Raw genomic sequence first — 25,543 nt, 5'->3', positions numbered from 1 at the left:
AGATCCCTCCAACTAATGACTATTTTTTTTTAACTCTAAAATCCTCATGAGGGACAAATATAAACAGAATTTAAATAAATGAAAATATTGAATGGGAATTTTCAATAGAATAAAGGTGCGTTTTCTGCTAAAAATAGAAGCCAGTTTAATGTAATAACAATGAAAATACCAATAAGATTTTTTAAAAATTGATACATAATATTGTAGATATTAATGGGGTATGCATAATATTGTTACATGCATAGAATGTTAATGATCAAGTAACAGTATATGTGGTATCTATCTATCTATCTATGTATTTTAAGAGATGAGGTCTTGCTTTGTCACCCAGACTGGAGTGCAGTGACACAATACTAGCTCACTGCAGCCTTGAGTTCCTAGGTTCAAGTGGTCCTCCTGCCTCAGCCTCCTGAGTAGCTGGGACCACAGGTGAGAGCCACTGTGCCTGGCTAATTTTTTCAGTTTTCTTGTAGAGACAAGATCTCACTCAGTTGCCCAGGCTGGTCTTGAACTCTGGGCCTCAATCAATTCTCCTGCCTTGACCTCCCAAAGTGCTGGGATTATAGGTGTGAGCCACCACATCAGGCCTCTATCTCTATTTGCCCATTTTGCATTGCTTTAAAGAAAGACCTGACACAGGGTAATTTGTAAAGAAAAGAGGTTTATTTGGCTCACAGTTCTTCAGGCTGTACAAGCATGGCACCAGCATTTGCTCAGCTTCTGATGAGGCCTCAGGAAGCTCATATTCATGGCAGAAGGTGGAGCTATAACAGGCAAGTCACATGTGAGAGTGGGACCAAGACCAGGGAGGTCCCCATCTCTTTTAATCAACCAGATCTCCTGTGAGCGCGTTACCACTGGGAATGGTCCCAAGCCATTCAAGAAGGATCCACCACCATGACTCCAACACCTTCACTAGGCCCCACTTCCAACACTGGGGATCACATTTCAACATGAGATTTGGAGGGGACACACATCCAAACTACATCACCACCATTTTGAGTATTTGTTATTTTCATGTGTTGAGACAATTCAAATCCTTTTTTCTGGACACTTTAAAATATACAATACATTGTTGTTACCTGTAGTCATTCTATTCTGCCATCAAAGAATGAGCTTATATATTTTATCTACCTGTATTAACCTAGCTCTCTTCATTCCCTCCCCTTCCCAGCCTCTGATATCTATCATTGTAATCTCTGCCTCCATGATCAACTTTTTTAGCTCCCACATGGAAGTGAGAATATGCAGTATTTGTCTTTCTGTGTCTGGCTTATTTCACTCAGCATAATGACCTCCATGTCATCAACGTTGCTGTGAATGATAAGATTTCATTCTTTTTTATGGCCATATACTATTCCATTGTGTATATACACCACATTTTCTTTATCCATTCATCTGTTGATGAATGCTTAGGTTGATTCCATATCTATGCTATTGTGAATAGTGCTGCAATAAACATGTGAGTGCAGGTATCTCTTTGGTATACTGATTAATTTTCCTTTGCATAAATGTCCAGCAGGGGAATTGCTGGATCATGTGGTACTTCCATTTTTAGTTGTTTAGGTTTTTGAGAAATCACCATACTATTTTCCCTAGTGACCGCACTAATTTACATTCCAGGCAACAGCGTATAAGTGTTATCTTTTCTAAACATCCATACTAGCATCTGTTATTTTTGTTGTCTGTTTAATAACAGCCATTCTAGCTGGGGTAAGATGATATCTCATTGCAGTTCTGATTTGCATTTCCCTGATAATTAGTGGTGTTCAGCATTTTCTTCATTCACCTGTTGGCCATTTGTATGTCACATTTTGAGAAATGTTTGTTCATGTCCTTAGCCCAATTTTTAATGGGATTATTTGTGTCTTTGTTTTTTTTAGTGTGGAGTTGTTTGAGTTCTTCTAACGAGATTTATTTTAAAGAAAAAGATGTACTTTATCCTTAAAATTAATCTTCCATTTATCATGACCCAACAATCCCTCTTCTAAGTATTCACCCAAGAGAATGAAGATTTATGTTCACATAAAAAACCTAATCAGCAGTCGGGCACTGGCTTACACCTGTAATCCCAGCACTTTGGGAGGCCAAGGCAGGTGGATCACGAGGTCAGGAGTTCGAGACCAGCCTGTCCAATATGGTGGAACCCTGTCTCTACTAAAAACACAAAAATTAGCTGGGTGTGGTGGCACCCACCTGTAGTCTCAGCTACTCGGGAGGCTGAGGCACAAGAGTCGCTTGAACCCGGGTGGCAGAGGTTGCAGTGAACCGAGATCATGCCACTGCACTCCAGTCTGGGCGACAGAGGGAGACTCCATCTCAAAAAACAACAACAACAACAACAACAACCCTGATCAGCAATATTTATAACAGTTTTACTCAGACTTCAGTTTATTGAAACTGGAAACAACTCAAATGTTGTTCAACTGGTGGATGGATACACAAAGTGTGTTACACTCATGCAATTGAATTCCATGAAGCCACAAGAGGAACAAACTATTGACACATGCAACAACATAGAAGAGTCTCACATGGATTAAGATGAATGAAAGAAACAAAACTCAAAATGCTACTATTGGATGGTTCATTTAAATGACATTCATAATACACTTAGAAAAATAGCCCTCTCTCCCTCTCCCTCTCCCCACGGTCTCCCTCTCTTTCCACGGTCTCCCTCTCATGCGGACCCGAAGCTGGACTGTACTGCTGCCATCTTGGCTCACTGCAACCTCCCTGCCTGATTCTCCTGCCTCAGCCTGCCGAGAGGCACGCGCCGCCACGCCTGACTGGTTTTGGTGGAGACGGGGTTTCACTGTGTTGGCCGGGCTGGTCTCCAGCCCCTAACCGCAAGTGATCTGCCAGCCTCGGCCTCCCGAGGTGCCGGGATTGCAGACGGAGTCTCGTTCACTCAGTGCTCAATGGTGCCCAGGTTGGAGTGCAGTGGCGTGATCCCGGCTCGCTACAACCTCCACCTCCCAGCCGCCTGCCTTGGCCTCCCAAAGTGCCGAGATTGCCGCCTCTGCCCGGCCGCCACCCCGTCTGGGAAGTGAGGAGTGTCTCTGCCTGGCTGCCCATCGTCTGGGATGTGAGGAGCCCCTCTGCCTGGCTGCCCAGTCTGGAAAGTGAGGAGCGTCTCCGCCCGCCCGCCATCCCATCTAGGAAGTGAGGAGCGCCTCTTCCCGGCCGCCATCACATCTAGGAAGTGAGGAGCGTCTCTGCCCGGCCGCCCATCGTCTGAGATGTGGGGAGCGCCTCTGCCCCGCTGCCCCATCTGGGATGTGAGGAGCGCCTCTGCCCGGCCGCGACCCCGTCTGGGAGGTGAGGAGCGTCTCTGCCCGGCCGCCCCGTCTGAGAAGTGAGGAGACCCTCTGCCTGGCAACCACCCGGTCTGAGAAGTGAGGAGCCCCTCCGCGCGGCAGCCGCCCTGTCCGGGAGGGAGGTGGGGGGGTCAGCCCCCCGCCCGGCCAGCTGCCCCGTCCGGGAGGTGAGGGGCGCCTCTGCGCGGCCACCCCTACTGGGTAGTGAGGAGCCCCTCTGCCTGGCCAGCCACCCCGTCCGGGAGGGAGGTGGGGGGGTCAGCCCCCCGCCTGGCCAGCCGCCCCATCCGGGAGGGAGGTGGGGGGGTCAGCCCCCCGCCCGGCCAGCCACCCCGTCTGGGAGGGAGGTGGGGGGATCAGCCCCCTGCCCGGCCAGCCACCCCGTCCGGGAGGTGAGGGGCGCCTCTGCCCGGCCACCCCTACTGGGTAGTGAGGAGCCCCTCTGCCCGGCCAGCCACCCCGTCCGGGAGGGAGGTGGGGGGGTCAGCCCCCCGCCTGGCCAGCCGCCCCATCCGGGAGGGAGGTGGGGGGGTCAGCCCCCCTGCCTGGCCAGCCACCCCGTCCGGGAGGGAGGTGGGGGGGTCAGCCCCCCGCCCGGCCAGCCACCCCATCCGGGAGGTGAGGGGCGCCTCTGCCCGGCCGCCCCTACTGGGAAGTGAGGAGCCCCTCTGCCCGGCCACCACCCCGTCTGGGAGGTGTGCCCAACAGCTCATTGAGAACGGGCCAGGATGACAATGGCGGCTTTGTGGAATAGAAAGGCGGGAAAGGTGGGGAAAAGATTGAGAAATCGGATGGTTGCCGTGTCTGTGTAGAAAGAAGTAGGCATAGGAGACTTTTCATTTTGTTCTGTACTAAGAAAAGTTCTTCTGCCTTGGGATCCTGTTGATCTGTGACCTTACCCCCAACCCTGTGCTCTCTGAAACATGTGCTGTGTCCACTCAGGGTTAAATGGATTAAGGGCGGTGCAAGATGTGCTTTGTTAAACAGATGCTTGAAGGCAGCATGCTCCTTAAGAGTCATCACCACTCCCTAATCTCAAGTAACCAGGGACACAAACACTGCGGAAGGCCGCAGGGTCCTCTGCCTAGGAAAACCAGAGACCTTTGTTCACTTGTTTATCTGCTGACCTTCCCTCCACTATTGTCCCGTGACCCTGCCAAATCCCCCTCTGTGAGAAACACCCAAGAATTATCAATAAAAAAATAAATTTAAAAAAAAAGAAAAAAAAAAAAGAAAAATAAGTGAAAATGCTGAGAAAGAATTTTAAAATAGAGTATTAGGGACAAGAAGCCCTATGAAGTATTCTTTAAAACACACATATGCATGTAAGCATGCACCAATAAGTGAACTCTCAATGGAAAGACAGAAATACATCTAAATAATCAAAATTTTGTGAAAAAAGGTAACTTGCTAATCAAGGCGATCTGGATTATTTTGTAAATAAAGTGGTGTTGAATCTACTGATTGAACATCTGAGGGAATTAAACAGTTAGCTCTACTTCTCACAGCCTACTTCAAAATTAACTTCAGATCTCTGAAATATTTCTACATTGAAAGAGTAAGAAAAAAAATCCCATGAAACTCTTGGGAAAAAAATAAAGAAGAATATCTTTTAGAATCTCAGAAGAAGACCATTGCAAAGATTAAAAAACCCAAATTGATAAATTTGACTGCATAAAAAATGAAATATTATGCATGGCCAACTGCATCAAAAAAAATTCAAAATGTTAGGAGAAAATTATGGTGAAGATATTTGCAAGTCATATTACAATTGGCTTATTTTCCTAGTATGTATGGAGTCCCTCCACAGCTCCTACAAATGATAAGAAAAAGACCAACATACTGGTGGGAAAAGGAGCAAATGTTCCTAGCAGAAAAGTTCAAAGAAAACAACCAAAAAAAGTGGCTTTGAAACATATGTTAGCATTCCAGGTTTTGTGCTAGGTGGTAGGTTCATGAATGACTACTACATTATTAATAATCATTCAATGAAGAAGTTTATCGGAGGACATCATGAATCGAGGTTAATTCAATAAGTCTCTGCACCATTAAAACATTTATCCTGGGATGGCTTTTTGTCTCTTCTATTGGACCGGCAAGGACAAAATGTCTGACAAGCAATGTGTCAGAATGTGGAGAAACAAGTGCTCACACACTCTGCTGCTGGCACCATAAACTGGGCAAACCCTTCCCTAGAGGCGATGCCAATATAGAGCCTGGAAGGGGGGCACAGCCCACACAGAGAATGAAGGGGAGGAGTGATGCAAAGCGAGGGGGTGGTAGACACAGAGGAAGAATGGCAGGGAAGCTGAGCTTGGCAGGAGGTGACAAAGGACAACAAAGGAAGTGAGTAATAAAGACTGTCCTGGAGTGATAAGTAGAGTATAAAAATCAAAAAACTACAAGAGCTGGGCATGATGGCTCACACCTATAATCCCAGCACTTTGAGAGATCAAGGCAGGAGCACTGCTTGAGCCCAGGACTTCAAGACCAGCCTGGGTAACATAGCAAGACTCCATGTCTACATTTTCTTTTTTTAATTAGCCAGGTGTGGTGGTGCATGCCTGTGGTCCCAGTGACTCCAGAGACTGAGATGGGAGGATCGCTTGAGATCAGGAGTTCCAGGCTGCAGTGAGTTATGATTGCATCACTGCCCTCCAGCCTGGGTGACAGACTGAGACCCTGTCTCCGGAAAACAAACAAATGAACAAATATATATTACAAGGAATGGCAAGGAGAATTATGAAAAATGGTGGGAAATGAAAAGAGAGGAGAGGAATGGTGAAGATGCTGGGAAGTGACAAATCTTATATTCTGGAACTCTCTTCCCCTAGGGAAGTTTTGAGTTCAGTCTTCAATGAATGATTGATTATTAACAATGTAGTAGTCATTCATGAACCTACCACTTAGCACAAAACCTGGAATGCTAACATATGTTTCAAAACTGAAAACTCAATCCGAACCTTTCTTCAGGACACCACTCAAATGCCACATTATTAGTTTCTCTGGCCATATCTCTTCTACCCACTTTCTGCCCTCCAATTGCCTCCCTCCTTTCCCTGCTTTCTCTGCTAACATGCTCATATTTGTTGGGCTATCTTTTTTGTTATTTCTCTGCCACTACCAAATGTAAGCTAGATAAGGGGAAAAATTTAGTCATTAAAGAAACATCCTCCACGTAGAAATTATCAATAAATATTTGCATATATTGGCCCCCGCCCCCCCCCCCCAAATCCACAGTTACTCCTGAAATCCTTAATTCCATTATGTTCTTTGCCTACTCTGGCATGATATTTATTATAAGAAATAATACTCTCCCCATGTTTGTAGTCAATAGAATGTCATAAGACATCAAAACAAGACAAAAAGATTACTGTATCTGGCCACAATGGTGTAGCATGGGCCAGATTTACACTCCCACCTAGAACATCGAACACTCAACAAAAATGATAATTTTCAGAAATTGGGTATCAGGCAGCACAGAAGAGTGATCTCTGGGAGAGGGAAACAAGGAACCAAGTAATTGCCTCAGATTCCCTTCAGAGAATTTCCAGACTGCAATGCAGGAAGGGGGAATCCCAGGGAAAATCAGCAGTCTCTGAGCTCCTGAGACAGAGTTAGGACTCTACAGTGGCCAAGGTGGCTACATTTTCAGGACAGGAGACTACAGAGGAGAGAGCTGCACAGAGAGATCTTCAGGGTTCTGCAGAAAGTCCCTGTTAAGTCCTCACTGAATACTGCTGTTTATGCATGTGAGAAAATAGCCCAAGACTAGGGAACAACCACCTGAAAGGAGCAGGGGGAAGCAATGTCTGGAATTTACACAGGGCTGGAAATACTTTGTATTCCTAAAGCCAGAGAGGAATACCCTGGTTATTCATGGGGAGACAAGTAGATAACTCAAGAAAGGTATTATATAAAATTCACTTTGCATATGGCTGCCTTTGTGCCACCTAACAAAACTTGCAAAAAGTTTCCAATGGATTAAACTATTTCCAAATAACTTAACTGAGTAACAGAACAAAACTCAAGAATATTTGTAGAAATGCAGAGTTATCCAGCACCTAAAAAATTAAATTTCACAATATTTTGCATTGAAAAAATAATTACCAGGCAGGCAAAGAAGCAGAAAAGTATAACCTATTATCAAAACAATCAACCAGTATAAACAGACCCAGAAATGACACACATGGTAGAATTGGGAAAGAAATATATTAAAACAGTTATTAAAATTGTATGAAATGTTCAAGAGAGTAAAGGAACACTTGACAAAACACAGACATATTTTTAAAAAGACCCAAAAACATGTTTAGAAAAAAATACATGTTTTGGGAGGAAGTAGGATAAAATAGTTGAAAAGAAACCTCTAGTGATCATCCCCTCCTCCCTACAGAAACACCAAATTGAACTATCCATGCAAGAAAGCCCGGTTCATATGAACTGATGTGAAGTACCACTCTCATAGAAGAAGAGTCTTTTGATGCTTCTTCCTAGTGGCCCTCTGGGTGCTACTTAGCTATTGCCTCAGATAATGTGAAGAGCTACATTACCCAGAAGGATGTGCTTCATATGTCCAAATGACAGCCTGGGACAGGAGTGTTTCCTGCAGCCTGCATTATCATGGGCTGGACTTTTGGTACTGCAAGGGTGAACTTTCATTTGTCACATGACTTGTCTGCCCACACCACCCAGTGGATGCAGGAGGCTCTTTGGGACCAAGCTAGGAAGGCCACTAAGAAGGATAGGACCCATCTAGACACCTTTGCAGGGCCTGGGAGAGAGTTCAGCTGAGTCTGAAGTACTGATACAGTCGCTTCCCTCCTAGCACAGGTGTGTTAACTATCCCCCAGTCTCACATACTTGGACTCTCAACCACATGGCTGTGGCACACTGACATGGAAGATCGTGGAATCCTGGGATTCTTCAGGCCTTCTCTTCCTGCTGATAGGGTCACTGTCTGTCCAGAGTCCTAGAGTTACATCAAGTATTACAAGAGAAAATTCCTCTTTCTGGAAATCAGTGGTATGTGGTGGGGAAGTATGAACTACAACTTCTTAGTACCCCCACCATTCATGTACAGCAGCATGTGCAGATCCTCAGGAGAGGCATAGCCTGCAGAATCCAGAGACATGTTTGGATCGTGCTGTGCCCTATCTCAGGGCTGTGGCCTTGTGCAAGCTACCTTGCTACCTTTCACCTCCATTTTCCTAAGGAAGGCTTAAAGGGGAAATATTAACCATCATTCATTCTAGGTGAGAGTACCAGAGATGGCTGTTTAATGTGTGTTCCCAGTGCCCAGCACCATTCAGGGACATTCTGGATGCTATTTCTAAAGAGAAACAGTCCTAGAAATGCGTCCTCTACTCCATCTTCCTTTGCTCACTGCTCTCCTGCCAAGCTGTCCTGATCATTCCAAGCTCTTTCCGACTTCCAAGTCTTTCCCTCTGCCTGGGACACTGAGTCCAGATCTCTGCAGTGCCTCTCCCTCTCCTCTCCTCCTTTGCATCCTTCCCTGTTCTGCACCAATGTCACCTACTAGGAGAGTCTTTTTTTTTTTTTTTTCTGCCTTGCTGGTTCTAGGTTAAGTATTTCTCATCTTCTGGAATCTTTGTGCAGGGAATGTGGCACACGTACAAAAGTAGAGATCAGGACTTGGTTGGGTTTTCCAGGGTGGTGTGGGAGCAAAGAGGCTAAATAACAATAATAGCTACATTTATTGAGCTCTGAGGGTAACTTGTTATGTAGCACCATTATATAGCACTTCATTTAATCCCAGTTTTCTCAGAGTTAGTTTCTATTATTCCTGCTTTACAGAAAAGGAACCTGAGATTTGGAAAACTTAAGTTACCTTCTCAGGGTCACGCAACTCTTGGCAGAAACTCACACCCTGTACGTTGATCCCTTGCCTATGTTCTTTTGTCTTCACCACCATTCCTCCTCAGTGGGCTGGAGAAGCCTGCGGTGACACCTGACAAAGATTTTCTTTGACCAAACTCTATCCAGGCCCCTCTGAGCCTTCTTGAATATGCCTGTCAACTGTGGCCTATTGAGACTTGAACAACACTAACATTTTCCAATGACTCCTAAAGTGCCTTTCCAAAAAACTCAAGGCTGTCCAAAGAATTTCTTCCAGCCAACACCTGAAGATAAGGCCCCTGTCTCCCAGCCTCTGTGGGAGGATATGAGCCTAACTCAAAAGTGCCAGTAGCAAACCCAGATAAGACTGCACATAGACCAGCCCCCTCCCTTCCTAATTTTTCACTTTTCTGACTCCACTGAACCCCTCCTCACCACCCCCTATTTCTTCACCCTCCCTTTAACATACTCATTTACCTTTTACAAATCAAAGCTTAGTTGACTTCATGCCAAATTCCTTTCCCCATTGCAATAGTTATCAATTAGTCTGTTCTTACCACTGTCATTAACGTCCAGCTTTGTTCGTCTTTGACACACCTAGTGAGCTTTGCAAGGTAGGCAGCCCTCCCTTGGCAGGTAAGCGTGGTAATAAATGGGGTATGGGACACATTCTAGGCAGAAGGAGCGGCATGGCCAAAGGAAATGTTTTTTGTTCAGTGAGGCAAGAGAGCCTTATGGTTGCCAAGAGAAATCCCAGTCTTCTGAGATCTGTCCTAGGAGGGCAATATTGTGTGGTCTTTTACTAAATGTTCAAATGTAGCCTATATTCCTAAGATGTGTGACTCTGAGAGAGACTCAGGTCACTAGCACAAAGATGATTACGGCCTTTACCTTACAGTACGTGGGAAGATTATTAAAAGCAGGAAAAACACGGCAACAAACTTCCATGCAGAGGCACTTTGTTGCTTGCTTTATATATCTTTTAATTCTCACAACCACCTGATAAGATGAGAAATATTTTTGTTTTGATGGAGACATCGGGAAATGAAGTGACTTCCCCAAGTGTATAGAATAAGCAAGCGACAGTCCCAACAGGCTGAATTCACACCTAGCAATTTGTGTCCAGAGCTGACAGCATTTAATTGTCTGAAGGCAGCACACAAAGCAAACACAAGGCGCAGTGGCTGCTGCTATTGTTTATGATCATTATAGTTTTTCCCTATTTCTTTGATGCCAGAGTGCTTACCCTCAGCACCTCTCGGGCCATACGGGCCACACGGCCTTGTCATTGTCTTGTATCTTCCATTAATTACTTCTGCATATAAAGCTTTTTTCCTCTAACACAATTGCAATTTGTTTAAAAACTGACTCCCCCTCAGCAGCAAAGAATTAAGCTCCCAGGAAGTACTCAGTGATATGTGCATTGGTTCTTTCTAGATGTTTACCAGCAACTGAGTTCTAATTACATTTGACTGGCCCAAAGCTAACAAGAAAACTCTGACTTTCCAGGCATCGGTGACCTTCAATGACAGGCTGTAACCTCCATTCAGGAAGAGTGAGGGCAGTGGCACCCAGCCCATGGGACTCTGTACTCAGAGATGATGCCAAAGACCTGTAGTCTTCTGGTCTCAGTGGGTAAACCCTCCCCTTTCCTCCATGTGGAAGCCTGATGCCTCCTTCACTCGGCCCATTTTCCAACTCTGTAGGGCATCCTCCTTCCTTCTCAGAGACCTGCTGAATTCTCATCTCATCTCCTATCTGGTCTCTTTGTTTCTCCTTAGGTCATTTTGGGCAAGAAACATTCCCTCAAAATGGCTCAGATACTAAAGGATTTGTTGGAAGGAAATGGGGGTGTTTTGTAAACGCTCTCCCCCAAAAATGTGAAACAGTAAACAGATAAGAGTGGCAAGTGATTAGATGTGACATCTGAGACCAGAATAATGAAGCAACCATGAGAAGACGATGATGATGAAATCAATAGCTATAGCTAATACTTATTGAATGCTATTGAGAGGGCAGGCATTGTTGTAAACATTGTGCATCAATTAACTCATTTAATTTTCATAATAATGCTGTGAAATAGGTTTATTACCATTTTACAGATGGGGAAACTGCAGCATGACCCAGTGAAACAGTTTGTCCAAGGTCACAAAGCCAGTATACATGTAACTTGGATTTAAACCCAGTAACAAGACTCCAAAGCTTAATGCTCTTCACACACACACATCTCGAAGCTCTTAAGGAGTATGCAGTGTTTCTTAAGTCCACAGAAGATGCTCAAGAAATGGTTAATAGGTATGATTGAGGAAACAATATGTTGTCAGTGACACCATAACATTATTATTATATTCTGGACAAACAGTGTTAGTGTCCCCTAAGAACATGTGAAAAATGCAAATTCAAATCAACTCATACAGAAACTCTAGGATTGAGGCTTAGCAATCTGTGCTTTAACACGTCCTTCCAGTGATTTTGACACACCACTAGAGCTCAGAACTACTAGATTCCTTTATCCCATCCCTGTGTAATACACATGAGTAATGCTCGTAAATTTTCTTGGAATGTATTTAATTAAGCCTACTGGATATGGACTCAATAATCCTCACCAAAATACTGCTATTCTTAGTATAAAGAGCAGGCCATTTTTCTCGAAGTTTGCTAGTCTCCCACTAAAGGCTATACTAAGGCTAATCTTAGTGAAATTTTTTTTTGTCGGAAACAGTCACAGAGAAAGAGTTCATGATATACAAAATGATTTTATTAGATGCCAAATTTTTATTAACACTATTTTATTTCTTTTGCAGCTTTAATTTTTAACATTATAACATTTACTGGCTCCTCTGGGTGACTAAATATCTTCACATGCCCACTAGCTAAAAAGAATTTCTAAGTAGAACTCAACTGAAACTGCAAGCTACTGCTCTAAGAAATGCATACTTATGTTTATTTGCTCTCCTATATAATCCTGTTTACAAATAGCATCACTGCAAAGATTTACATGTAATTTCTAAATCCTTCAGGTTGCTCTACCATTCATCTTCTTATGTCTGGCAAGATAAACACTCTTAGTGAACACTTTGCTGCATCTCTTAAATGAGATTTGTCTCCAGTTTATTTCCTATGGAATAAGGGATGCACTTGGAACTGAAAAATTCCTTCAATTTCTAAAGTTTCCACATTCATACAACTTTTCTCCTGTAGGAGTTTGCAGGAGATTCCTATTGCCTATAGTCTTTCCCACATTTGCTACATGTACACAGATTTTTCCTAGTGTGAGTATACTTACGTCAATTAAGGGATTAATACTGACAAAGGCTTTCCCACATTTATTGACTTCATATGATTTCTCTACAGTATAAACTCTAATAAAAACATCTGCATCATTGCTAAAAGTCTCCCATGTTCACCACCTTCATACAACTTTTCCCCAGTATAAATTTTTCTGATGTTAAATAAGGGAGGATCTATGAATGAAGTTTACCATGATAAACACTGCTTCTCTTCTGTAAGATTTCTCACATGTATAGGGATTCATATGATCTAAAGGCTTTTCCACACTTACCACACTATTGGGTTTCTCTCCATTATGTACTCTTTGATGGGCAATAAGATTCGAGCCTTTGCTAAAAGCTTTCCCACACTCACTACATTTATATGGCTTTTCTCCAGTGTGAATTCTCTGATGTACAGTAAGGTTTGAACTACAGCTGAAGGTCTTCCCACATTTAATACATTCGTAAGGTTTCTCTCCAGTATGAATTCTGTGATGTTGAAGCAGGGACGACCTATGACTAAAGGCTTTCCCACATATACTGCATTCGTAGGGTTTCAATCTAATGTGATTTCTCAAATGCATATTCAGTGATTCAAGCTGGTTGAAGGATTTCCTGCATTTCTAAACTTCAAACGGTTTTTCTTCAGTATGAATACTCTGATGTTGAACAAGAAATGAGAAGCTACTAAAGACCTTGAGACATTTGTTGCATTCATATTTTTTCTTCATACTGTGAATTCTTTGATGTTGAGTAAGGTGTGAGCTACAGCAGAAAGCTTTCCCACATTCACTACATTCATAAGGCTTCTCTCCAGTATGGCTTTTCTGATGGTGAATGAGAGACGAACTATGAATGAAGGCCTTTCCACATATACGACACTCATAGCGTTTTTCTTGCGTATGAATTCTTAGATGCTGAATGAGAAGGGACACACGACTAAAAGACTTTCCACAGTTCATACATTCATATGGTTTCTCTCCCGTGTGAGTGCTCTGATGGTTAGTAAGTGATGAGCCATGGCTAAAGGCCTTCCCACATTCAATACATTTGTAAGGTTTCTCTCCACTATGGCTTATCTGATGTCGTGTAAGGGATGAGCCATGGCTAAAAGTCTTCCCACATTCACGACATTCATAGGGCTTCTCTCCTGTATGAATTCTCCAGTGGCGATTGAGGATTGACTGTTTGCCAAAGGCTTTCCCACATTCACTGCATGTATAGATTTTCTGTCTATTACAAGTCTGGGGAAGGGTAAGAGATTTGCTCTGGTTGAAGGCTGCCCCACTTTTATTAGAACTTAAAAGTTTCTTTCCACCATTTATTCTCTCACTTTTTATAACTGACTTTTTTGATAAATTCTTCTTTAATATATCATATTTGTGTGAATTCCCTTCAGCAGAATTGTTTTGTGGTTCAGAAAGAGTAGGCTTTGAATGAAAGGTGCTTCTAAATGTGTCGCATTCTGTATATTCCAAATTCTTATTAGAATTTGAAAATTCATAACTTTGTTTTACAACTTTTTCCATTGTTACTGGTTGGGGTGAATCTTCATCATAAATATCCTTCTTTGTTGATAATTCCTTGTTTTCCCATCTTGATTCCCAATCTGAAATATATCAAGAAAGCAAAGCACTGCCTTTTTTTTTTTTTTTTTTTTTTTTTACTTCTTGAAAAAAGCTTCTACAGTGGAATTAGGAGAATTGGATAAGAAATGAAGCACCCAGAAAACACATAGCTCTGACAACTCAAATATTTCAGTGACTTCCGAACAATGCTCAAATAGAGCAGAGAATCCAAAGTTCACAGAAGCAGGAACAGAGTGTGATAAAGGAAATGGGTAAGCTATACGAAATGGATAAAATAGTATGGAAAAAAGGAAAGTATCAGAAATAAGATGTGGAAGGCATTCGGGATTACAAATCATCATTTTGTGCCTATATTCATGTGGGAAAGATTGCATTTTGTTTCATAGCCTTTTTTTCCAACCTTCCATTAATCTCAATTTGCTGCTGGATTATCAAGCTTAAAATACAGAATTAATACTACTATATTAAACAACTGCAGTAAAAACAAAGTAATCTAAATGCTCTTTATAGCTGACAAAGATATAGGCTTTCTGAGGTTATGAAGAAACTGTGTGAATCATATTATTTCTTGAACATTAGAAAATATTATTCCTAGAAACATTTATATGTCCCTTACTTCCTCTAATATGTTCATATTTCATCTACAAAGCTCAGCTTTAGAAAAGTGATTTTCCATCTAACTGACAGCTTTTCTTAGCTTAAAACTATTAGTATATTTTTCTTAAGTAGAATTAAGAAAGAATAAATTGTCTTACTTTGTCATGAATATAGTAACAACTTGAATTATTATGATGGCAAAAACCTCTAACCTTGATTAGGTGACATGAGTGATACAGATAATAATTTGAGAGGGAGGAACAATTGTTCTGAAAATCTAAGCTAAATATCCCTCAATTTTTCATTTCTATCTGAGATCTTTGAAGACAGTATCCCTAAAATGCTTCCACACTCACTATAAACATCTTTAACAAAATCTTCCTTTGTCTCGTTCACCATGACTCACCTGGAATCATACCTTTTGACAGTTTTTTCTCCATCATCCAGGGCTCTTTTCCATCCTCCAATAACATGATCACATATGGCTTAGTTACGGAAAGACCTGCTTACAGGAAGAATATAGAATTGTTTAAGCTGTGGTCCTCTATTATGAGAGGCCATCACAAGAGGGACCACAGGAATGGATGAAGGGTGTTCACTGAAATGGAAAGATAAGCTTTAGGCAGGGCACAACAGAGCTGCACATTTCCTTGGGAGCATGGTACAGAAATTCAGCCATTTACTTAGGAGAATCTCCAGCAATTCAGGGTGGCAAAAGAAAGGTGTCCCCTATTGGAGTGGAAGGGGTAATATCCTTACCTACAGAGACCAGGTTCTCATAATTCTGGACCATCACATCCTTGTATAAGTCCCTCTGAGCAGAATCTAGGCATGCCCACTCTTCATGAGAGAAGTCTATAGCCACATCACTAAATGTCACCTGAAATAGCAAATATATTTAGGCTCAGCCATAGCCCAGGCCTCTTCTGTCACTGAAGAAGGGGTAAAATTAGCCTGCTTGTGGAAGAAATGGAACAAGATTCAGGAGCTGTGACAATGACTGGGAATGTGATGTCAGGTAAGTAATAATAGGACAGTTATGTAGTTGGAATTATCATACAATAAAGGGGACAGTTATGTGCTTAGAATTTTTATACAATAAGAATGAGAGACAAATATGAGAGCTTTGCTTCAGTAATTTTGTTAAAAGTTTAGAATTATATGAATTTTTAAAAATCAACATTTGACATTTGACAGCACAGAGTCAAGTATTTAGTTATATCTTTTATAGCTTACATGCTAGCTAAGTAATTAAAAATAAGGCTAAAGCGATTGTCTCTCAAATATGATACTCAGGAAGATTCACTAAATCTCACAAAAAATGGGTTCAGAAAAAAAAAGACATCTTAATATTAAAGACTGATAGACATATGGTTTGATTATGTTCCCCAGAAAAGCATGTATTGAACTTAATCACCATTCTAATAGTATTGAGAGGTTAGATCTTTAGGAGACTATTGGGCCTTGAGGCCTCATCAGGGAAGAGGGTTCCTTATTTTAAAAAATGAGTTCTGGCCCCCCTTTGCCTCTCTCTCTTCTCTTTGCCCATCCACCACAAAAGGACACAGCAAGAAGGCCCTTGCCAGATGCCTGCCTCTTGATCTTGGACTTCCTAGGCACCAAAACCATGAGAAGTCAATTTTCATTATTTATAAACTACTCAGTCTGGGGTATTTGTTACAGCAGCACAAATGGACTAAAACATACACATAACTGATTCATAAACAAAAAAGAAAAATATATTTGTGGTGTATACTTAAACTTCGTGCTGACAAACATTTAATAATTAAAATATGAGACTCCTGGGTGAAAAGACTGAAGGATGGTTTCATGTCATAGATCAGGGGTCTAACACCCGGGCCACGGACTGGTACTGGTCTGTGGCCTTTAGGAACAGGGCAACACAGCAGGAGGTGAGTGGCAGGAAAGAGCATTATCACCCGAGCTCCACCTGCTGTCAGATCAGCTATAGCATAGATTCTTACAGGAGCGCAATCCCTACTGTGAACTGCACACGCAAGGGATCGAAGTTGCACGCTCCTTATGTCAATCTAACTAATGCCTGATGATCTGAGGTAGAACGGTTTCATCCCCAAACCATCACCTCCACCACCTCCCACTTCCGTGGAAAAATTGTCTTCCACGAAACTGATCCCTGGTGTCAAAAAGGTTGAGGACTCCTGCCATAGACAGTCCTTAAATAGGACCTGGAAGGGGAAAAAAATAAGAGTAGATTTCAAAGAAAATATTCTAAGGAAATGCTCACAGATGTGCTTAGAAATTCTTCTCAATAGTACTCATTTCACAGTATTATTTAAAATAGTAAAACTTTAGAAGTTTAAATATTCGATAATAGCTTATTGGCTAGTCAAATTATAATATGTGCAAAAAGTACAGCCATTTAATACAGAGTTATTACTGTCTGTGATTTGTAAAACAGACTGCTCTACTGTGGTAATTTTTTAGCTCTGAGAGTTCATTCAGTATTGTATTACTTTATTTGGATATTTTGCATGCATGTTCACCAGTGACATGGATCTTTGGTTTTAAAGGCAGAATTTACTTTTCTAAGGTTTGGAGAAAATAATTAAAATTCAAATCGCCTTCCAATGGCAGAAAATCCTCTCCACAAACGTAGAAAAAAAAAGAAAGCGGTTTTATTACTGAATAAGCTAAATCAGACCTTGATGCACTTCCCAAGCAATCCACTATTGAGATGAAAAGGACAGGAAGAAATCTCATCTTTTTATATAGGCAAGCAGATACAATCCAACACACGTTTTCCAAATAAACAATAACTTATCCTCAAGTAAGATTTGACAGTTCAATTTGCTACACAAAATTTCTTCTAAATTCACCTGTTAATTGGAGTTGCCACTGTGTTAATTGCCTATATCCCAAATAAAAATAACATTTCTCATATCTTTGACAAACCAGTCTTTACAACTTAGAGCCAGGGATGCTTCTTTCTTCCCCTTCAGTTGCCTGGGCAGCTTGAGATGTTCACTCATCTCAGTTCCCAAAAGAACATAGGATATCTATCCTAGCACTTATTTAAATTTCTTACGCTTTCTTACTTTTCTACAGTGCCACAATCTTCAATACAGGAGCCACGAGCCAACTTGGCTACAACATTTAAATTAATTAAAATGTAAAAATAAAATAATTAAATAAAATTTAAAATTTATTTTCTCCATTGCTTAAGCCACAGTTCAAGTACTCAATACTCATACGGGGCTGGTGGCTACCGTACTGACCAGTACACATGCAGAGCACTTCCACCACTGCAGAAAGTTCTCTTAGACAATACTGCACTAGATCATGAAGTCCTGTGTGTCAGTGTACACCACAATCCATGTACAACTTTTCCTACCAGGTACTTCATAAGTGTTTAGAAGATGAACCAATGAATGGTTTTGGCATTAGTTCACTTTAGCCTTTACTTTGTTTTTTCTTTTAAGAGGCAGGTTCTTGCTCTGTCACCAAGCTGGAGTGCAGTGACATAATCATAGCTCACTACAGGCTTACACCAGAGGGCTCAAGAAATCTTCCTACCTCATCAGCCTCCCGAGTAGCTGGGACAACAGGCATGCACCACCACACCAGTTTTTCAATTCTAATTATCTAATTATTCCAGGAAAACAGACTTCACCCAAGATGTACATCTGCTACTTACATCCCCTCCTGTGCAAGCTTCACCTTCCATGCCATGATTCTGCCCCACCAGTTCTTCATTACTCATCTTATTCACTCAACAATTACTTACTAAGCATCCATTTGGTGCCAGGTAACACTCTGGGTACTGAAGCTATAACAGTCAACAAAGAAGAAAAAGCATTCCCCCCACCAGGAACAGACCATGAGCATGTGCATATACTGAACATACAGTACATCAGCTAGTGAGTGACACGTGCTGTGGAAAACAACAAAGCAGTGATGGAGGAGTGGAAGCGCTAGGCAAGGGAAGGTGACTGCAATTGCAAATAGGCGTTCAGGGAAGCTGTTCTGAGAAAGTAACCACGGAACAAACACAGAAGGAGATAAGGATGCAAGCTTGTGCGTATGTGGGGGAAGAATATTCCATGTGGATGGCACAGCAACTGGTGACAGTAGCGGGAACGCACAGGAATGAGGAGGCAGAGAAGGAAGGTGGGAGCAGGGAGGTAATGGCCTAATTGTACAAATAGGTCATTGCAGAAGTGACTCAGTTAGAGCCACTGAAAAATTTTAGGTTGAGGAATGACAGGAATTTATATAACAATAGGACCACGGTAACAGCTGTACTGAGAACAGACTGATGAGGGTTAAGGGCAGATGCTGGGAATCCAGCTAGGAGGCTACCGCAATAATCCAGGTGGCTCGGACGGGGGTGGTAGCGGTGGTGGTGGTGATGGGCTAACTAATGGTCAGATGCTGTATACGGTGTATCGTTTAGATCCAACTAGAGGACCTGAATATGAGTTATAAGTCAAAAGGAAGAATCAAGGATGACTCCAAACATCTCTTCACTTGAGACCACATGGTACAGTTTTGACAACCATAAACCAAATAACCTTACATTCCAAAGTTGCATTGTGAATTACAGTTTTAAAATTTTGGCAATCTAGAAAGTCTTCTAGCAGAAAACTGTAGAAAAGAGGAACACTGGGTGAGGAGGACAATACCTTGGAGCTCTCCTGTGGGCTCCATCCTTCCTACAGTGAAAGGAACCATAGATCTAGTCCCTTAAATGTACTTGGTTAGGTGGGAACAGGCAGGAGAAGCAAAGAAAACATACAGAGGCCTAATAAAGTGTTTCAGGAAGATTTGGGGACACACCGACTTACCTGAGACATTATTCTGCAATTTTCAATGGCCAACAGAGTCCCCTTTCCAGGTTCTTATCGTAGAGATGGGCAGTGTCCTGAGGGCACAGAAGGGCAGGAAAAAGCAGTCATGAAAAATCAGGCTTATCTTGCGGCACCTGTGACAAACTTTAATGGAAAAACACACTGGTAATCACTCTCCGGAGCGTCAATCTCTCCCTGGGAAGGAACAGGGTGTTTCCCCGCAAGGGCTATTTACCAGGTGCCACCTGCGGGGAAAATCAGTTATTCTGTATACAAAAGACTCATAAAACAACGGTAACAACTTTATCAGCTCGTTCAGTCTTCACCACTTTGCAAGGTGGGCATTCACATTATTCCAGATATTTTTTTCTTTTTTTCTTTTTTTTTTTTTTTTTTTTTTTTTTTTTTTTTTTTTTGAGACGGAGTCTCGTTCTGTCTCCAGGCTGGAGTGCAATGGAGCGACCTCGACTCACTGCAACCTCTGCCTCCCGGGTTCAAGCGATTCTCCTGCCTCAGCCTCTTGAATAGCTGGGATTATAGACACGTGCCCCCACGCCCAGCTAATTTTTTTTTTGTATTTTTAGTAGAGACGGCGTTTCGCCATGTTGGTCAGGCTGGTGCGGTGGCTTACGCCTTTAATCCCAGCACTTCAGCAGGCGGAGGCGGGCGGATCGTTTGAGGTCGAGTTCTAAACCAGATTTATTTTTTAAAATGAAGACAAAACTGAAATTCCGAGATACTGAACCCATTTGTTCAAGGCTGCACAACTGAAAGCGCCGGCTTCATGACGACATAACCCAAAAAAAACTGTGGCTGGCGTCTGCTCTCGCGCCCACTTCGCCCTCACAACAGTGCCAAGAGGTCGGCGCCGTCATCACCCCGCGTTTACACGGCTCAACAGGAAGGCCAGGAAATGCCCAAGGCCCCGGCCGTGGTCAAACCGCGCGCGGACCCAGGGCCTGAGCCCCGCCGCCGCCGGGACCCACACTTGCCGGAGTCCTCAGCAGGGCCTCACCGTTCCGCAGGCGCCCCGAGCCCGCGTCTCCGCGGACCTGACGCGCCGCGTAGCTGGTGAGCGGGTAACGGCGGCCGACCTCCGGGAACGACACTGCCCCAAACCGTTCGTTAGCTTGGAAGCCGCCGCCAGACCTGAGGCTATCGCGGGACTGACCCAGTGCACCGCCCACGGCGAACCACATTTCCCAGAATCCTCCGCCTGCGGGACAAATGTCCCGGGAGCCGCGAACCGCCGGCACCGGAAGGCCACACTTCCCAAGGGTCTCTGCGGCTGCGCGAACCTGGTGCCCCGCGGGCAAACCGGTCACGGCTTCGTAAGTAGCTAAACCGCCTGGGGCCGTCGACCTAGAGCCAGCCAGCTAGGACCATGCGCAGATTGTCCTGGGGCACACAGTCGTCCTCTGGTGAACGATACACCTCGGAACCAAGGGACACCCTCTACTTATAAGGGCCATGGCGCCCGGACCAAGAAATTACATTTCCCAGAAAACTGCAGCCATGCCAAAGTCTTCCGGGTCATTCCTGCGCTCACACAAACCTTTCCCTCCCAGACATGGGCAGCCCTTGCTGATACCAAGCAAGTGCTCGCCGTTGCTAGCAAAGGGGCTCCTCTCATCCCAAACCCTGCAGCTATGCTGTTCACCTTCAGGTCTTTTTGTTTTTTTGGCACTCATTTGCCCAAGACGATAGCCCACAAAACGCCCTGTGGCCCGACTGTCACGACTGTAGTTCGCCAACCAAGGGCATTTCCTGGAAATGCAAGGGGACCCGTATCTGTGACACTAATGGCCGTTCTGACGTGCGTTACTCCCCTGGAAGGACTTGGAAATACTGAACTTGAGTGAGCACTGGGAGGATGGAGACCCTCATCCTGGGAGGAGTCACTCCTCCCGCAGCCATCGCAGCCATCACAGCCTGACGCCCCCTTTCCCCAGAAGTGCTTCTTAGGCTTTGACCTTTCCCGGCCCACCCAAAAGGGCAATGGACCTCTCTGTATGCAAGCCAGAGCAGTCTACTGTTTGTGTATATTTGGGTTGTTTACTTTCTTTTTAACACTTAAATGTTAATTGACTTCAATCATTTTTAAAATTATAAATAGTGTCGCTATAGACTTTTTTGTACTTAGTAAGTACTGACCTGCATGATCTTCGTGAGGCAGTGCTTCTGTTACTAGAAAGGGGTCCGGATCCAGACCCCAAGAGAGAGTTCTTAGAGCTCACGCAAGAAAAAATCCGTGGGAGAGCACAGTGCAAAGCCAAAGCAAGTGTATTAAGAAAGTAAAGAAACAATGGGTACTCCATTGTTAGAGCAGCAGCTTGGGCTGCTGGACTAGGGATACTTGTATTTATTGCTTGATGATGTGCTAAACAAGGGTGGATTATTCATGAGTTTTCCAGGAAAGAGGTGGGCAATTTCAATTTCTCGGAGCTGAGGGCTTCCCAGCTTTTTGAACCATACAGGGTAACTTCTGAACCTTACCATGGCATTTGTAAATTGTCATGGCACTGTCTCTTAGCGTGCTAATGCATATAATTAGCATATAACCGAGAGGTGAAGCCAGCTGGGCTTCTGGATCAGGTGGGGCCTTGGAGAACTTTTCTGTATAGCTGAAGGATTGTAAATACACCAATCAGCGCTCTGTGTCTAGCTAAAGGTTTGTAAACACTCCAATCAGCACTCTGTAAAAATGCACCGATCAGCGCTCTGTGTCTAGCTAAAGGTTTGTAAATGCACCAGTCAGCACTCTGTAAAAACAGACCAAACAACACTCTGTAAAATAGACCAATCAGCGCTCTGTAAAATGGACAAATCAGCAGGATGTGGGCGGGGCCAAATAAGGGAATAAAAGCTGGCCGCCCGAACAACCAGCTGCAACCGCCCTAGGGTCCCCTTCCAAGGTGTGGTATGTTTGTTCTTTTGCTCTTTGGGTCTGCACTACCTTTATGAGCTGCAACACTCACCCCGAAGGTCTGCAGCTTCACTCTTGAAGCCAGCGAGACCACAAACCCACTGGGAGGAACGAACAACTCCAGACACGCCGTCTTTAGGAGCTGTAACACTCATTGTGAAGGTCTGCAGCTTCACTCCTGAAGCCAGCGAAATCGTGAACCCACAGGGAGGAACAAACAACTCCAGCACGACTCCAGACGCACCGCCTTTATGAGCTGTAACACTCACCGCGAGGGTCTGCAGCTTCACTCCTGAAGCCAGCCAGACCAGGAACCCACCAGAAGGAACCAATTCCGGACACATAACAAGCAGCAGTGAGGACACCAAAGGTCAGTCTCCTCGCCATCTTGATTTTGGTGGGTTTTGGCCGGCTTCTTTACTGCAATTTGTTTAACCAGCAAGGCCTTTATGACCTGACCTGTAGCTTGTGCCGACTTCCAATGTTATCCTGTGACTTAGAATGCCTTAAGTGTCTGGGAAGTAGGTCTCAGCCTTATTTTACCCAGGCCCTATTCAAGATGGAGTCGCTCTGGTTTAAACACCTCTGACACTTCTACCTTGGTGTATCCTGTGGGTGTGGTGGTGAATTCCTATAGCAGCCACAGTTTTAAAAAACACTGGCATCAGCTGGCTTTCTCTCAAGGCTTAGAGTATGTAATAAGGAAAGACTGGATTGTGCAAAGCATGTTCCCATCTATGATTTTACTATACAATGATGAATTGTTTTCCAAAGTTGTACCAATTTTCACTCCTACCAGAGTTTATGGTTATTTTGCTTGCCAACTCTTACTGCCAACACTCTCTTTGCGAAACTTTAAAAGTTTAATAATCTACTAGGTGTGAAATAGTAACTCACTGTGGCTTAAAGTTGCATTTTTTAATTGTTAATGAGATTGAGAATCTTTTTGAATGTCTATTGGTCTTAGTATTCCCTTCTCTGAGAATTACAGGTCTTTTGGTCCAGTTCTTTTGGAATGATGACCTTTTTAATATTAAAATGCAAGAGACATAGGAAAAAATGAGGTTTAAGGAGATAGTGAGATAGTGCAGTGACTAGGTTATTAAGATCGTTTCCCACTTAGAATCCTGGGCTTTCAACTGAAATAGTAACCAAATGTGTTTTCTGGAGTTTGGCATGATGTTTCTGGTTATGAAATTCTTAAATTCTTTCCTGCTTGGGATTTGCTGAACAACTTGAATCTGTGATGTGTCATCTCTGGTGCTCAGCAAACTCTTCCTCTCCCATATATTGCCTCTTCACCATTGTTTCTCTGCTTTGAGAACCCCAATTCGTTATGAGGCAGGTTTTACCACTCTATCCTCCAGGTGTCACCACTCTATCCTCCAGGTGTCTTAAATTGTCTGTGATTTTCATCCTTCAATCTCTGTGTTGCATTCTGGATAATTTATTCCGATCTATTGCCCATTCATAATTGTCTCTCCAGGACATTTTAATTTCAATTTTCCAAACTTTTTTAACATGGTAGGTATAGTTGCTTCATAATATGTATCTGATAATAACAATAACTGAAGATTTTATGGGCCCCTTTGGATGTTTATTTCCAAATTCTTCAATCAGTTTGCTTTGCTTCCTTTTTTGTTGGTTATCTTTGTCCTTGAAAAGAGATTTCATGTAGTTTTCCCATATCCTTAGATGAAAGTGCCTTTCTCTTCTAGAGATTATATAATTTCTTTTCAGACAAGACCAGGATCCCTACCACTTTGGAACCACTTTAAACCACACTTAAGACATAAAGTCCCTGCTCAGTCCATCCAGAAAAGCTTACATAGGGATTCTTCATTGTTTCTGCTTTTCCTCATGATCTCACTGGAAGAATTATGGTGGTTTCCCATTATGAGTCCTCAGATATTTGGAATATGAGTTAAGTTCATGAGTGGAGAGAGGGCCAACATTAAAGGACTAGATGTGACTCAGGGCATAGGTGAGAAGAACTTTAAATGGAGGGCTAGTCCTTTTGTTTCAATAGCTATGTATGGCCATCTCATAAAAAGCATTCCTGTGAAGTTAAACCCCTAACTTGTGAATGCCCCATCATTAGGGAAGCAGGAGTATAGGAGAGCCAGAAGATGCCATTTTAAGTATAGTTCCATTTTGAGACTAGCAAAGCACATTCCTTGTCGGTCATGGCCCATAGTCATGGGGTGTTTATAGTTGAGGAAACAGCCTAAAGATACCTACAGGGACACTCCTGCAACAGTGCAGAGTCCAGATGTCCCAATACCCGTAACAATATATGCTTTGAAGATAATAGCTATGTTTTGATGTACTTACACACTGGAATGTCCAGGTTAGTTTAAATGAATACTGTAATAAATTTTTTTATTCTGCCTGCTCACCCACACATAGACCCAGCTTAGCTTAGTTTTTTCATAGATAAGACCCCTATATAAGAAAAACTTAAAGCCAGTGCATTCCTCCTCGTTTTCTGAGGGCCTCCTGCTCACTAATGGTGTAGCTTCTAATAAACTTGCTTCTTTCACTGCACTCTGTGACACATCTTAAGTTCCTTCCTGAACAAGATCCAAGAACCGTCTTGGGGTCTGGATCGAGACCCCTTTTCCAGTGACACCCTGACTTGCATTGTTAGCAGAAAGGTTAGAGGCACAGGAATAGAGACTGACGAGCAGAAATCAGGGGTGTGAGGTAGAGAGAATCATAGGCATAAGCAAGTCTGATTTAAACAAATATGCCAGACACTTGAGAAAGAAAATGAGGCAGAGAGAGAGAGCAATAAGGAGAAACTAAAACACATTACCTGCAATACTCAACCTACTCCCTTCCACTAGCTCTTAGCTGCCTTCTGTCCCTTTCCTATTTAAAATAATGCAATGTTTACAATCAGTAATTTTTGCTGTTGGGATTTATCTGGTCAAGGGCACATTTTAGAATATGAACTTTGGAGAAGAAAAGCCAGTTTACACTGATGCAGAAGCTGTTTAAGATTCAGGGTGTGCTATGATGTGAATGTCTGTCCCCCGCCCCCGCCACGGAATTCATATGCTGAAACCGAATTCCCAGTGTGACAATATTAAGAGGTGAGGCCTTTGAGGAAATGTTAAGTTATGAGGCTGGAGTTCTTATGAATGGATTGGTG

The 25,543-nt window shown here is 43.1% G+C and overlaps 2 protein-coding genes and 1 long non-coding RNA gene across 6 annotated transcripts in view; 2 read left to right on the top strand and 1 right to left on the bottom strand.

Annotated features, from left to right (window-relative positions):
- Nucleotides 1-15,755, top strand: part of LOC117976990 (uncharacterized) — a 49,617-nt gene extending 33,862 nt beyond the window's left edge. Inside the window, exon 4 of the long non-coding RNA XR_010110876.1 lies at nucleotides 1,884-15,755. This is a non-coding gene — a long non-coding RNA (uncharacterized LOC117976990). The remainder of the gene's footprint in view (nucleotides 1-1,883) is intronic.
- Nucleotides 12,560-19,591, bottom strand: LOC100982534 (zinc finger protein 181). Its single transcript, XM_063600124.1, is given in 4 exon segments — nucleotides 12,560-14,054; nucleotides 15,038-15,136; nucleotides 15,391-15,511; nucleotides 19,458-19,591. Coding segments are annotated over 4 exon segments (1,662 nt in total). The 5' UTR covers nucleotides 19,467-19,591; the 3' UTR covers nucleotides 12,560-12,621.
- A 1,335-nt stretch (nucleotides 19,592-20,926) lies between these two features.
- Nucleotides 20,927-25,543, top strand: part of SCGB2B2 (secretoglobin family 2B member 2) — a 101,073-nt gene continuing 96,456 nt past the window's right edge. For 2 of the 4 annotated variants that reach the window (XM_057300747.2, XM_057300746.2), the window contains exon 1: nucleotides 22,617-22,756. The gene's annotated coding sequence lies outside the window, so the exon portion shown is untranslated. Of the gene's footprint in view, nucleotides 22,757-25,543 lie in introns of all 4 variants that reach the window. The other 2 variants (XM_063600126.1, XM_057300748.2) reach the window with 2 other exon arrangements.

The sequence above is a fragment of the Pan paniscus genome, chromosome 20 (genome assembly GCF_029289425.2).
Source record: "Pan paniscus chromosome 20, NHGRI_mPanPan1-v2.0_pri, whole genome shotgun sequence".
NCBI classification, from domain to species: domain Eukaryota; kingdom Metazoa; phylum Chordata; class Mammalia; order Primates; family Hominidae; genus Pan; species Pan paniscus.
This window is presented reverse-complemented; position numbering and strand designations above follow the sequence as displayed.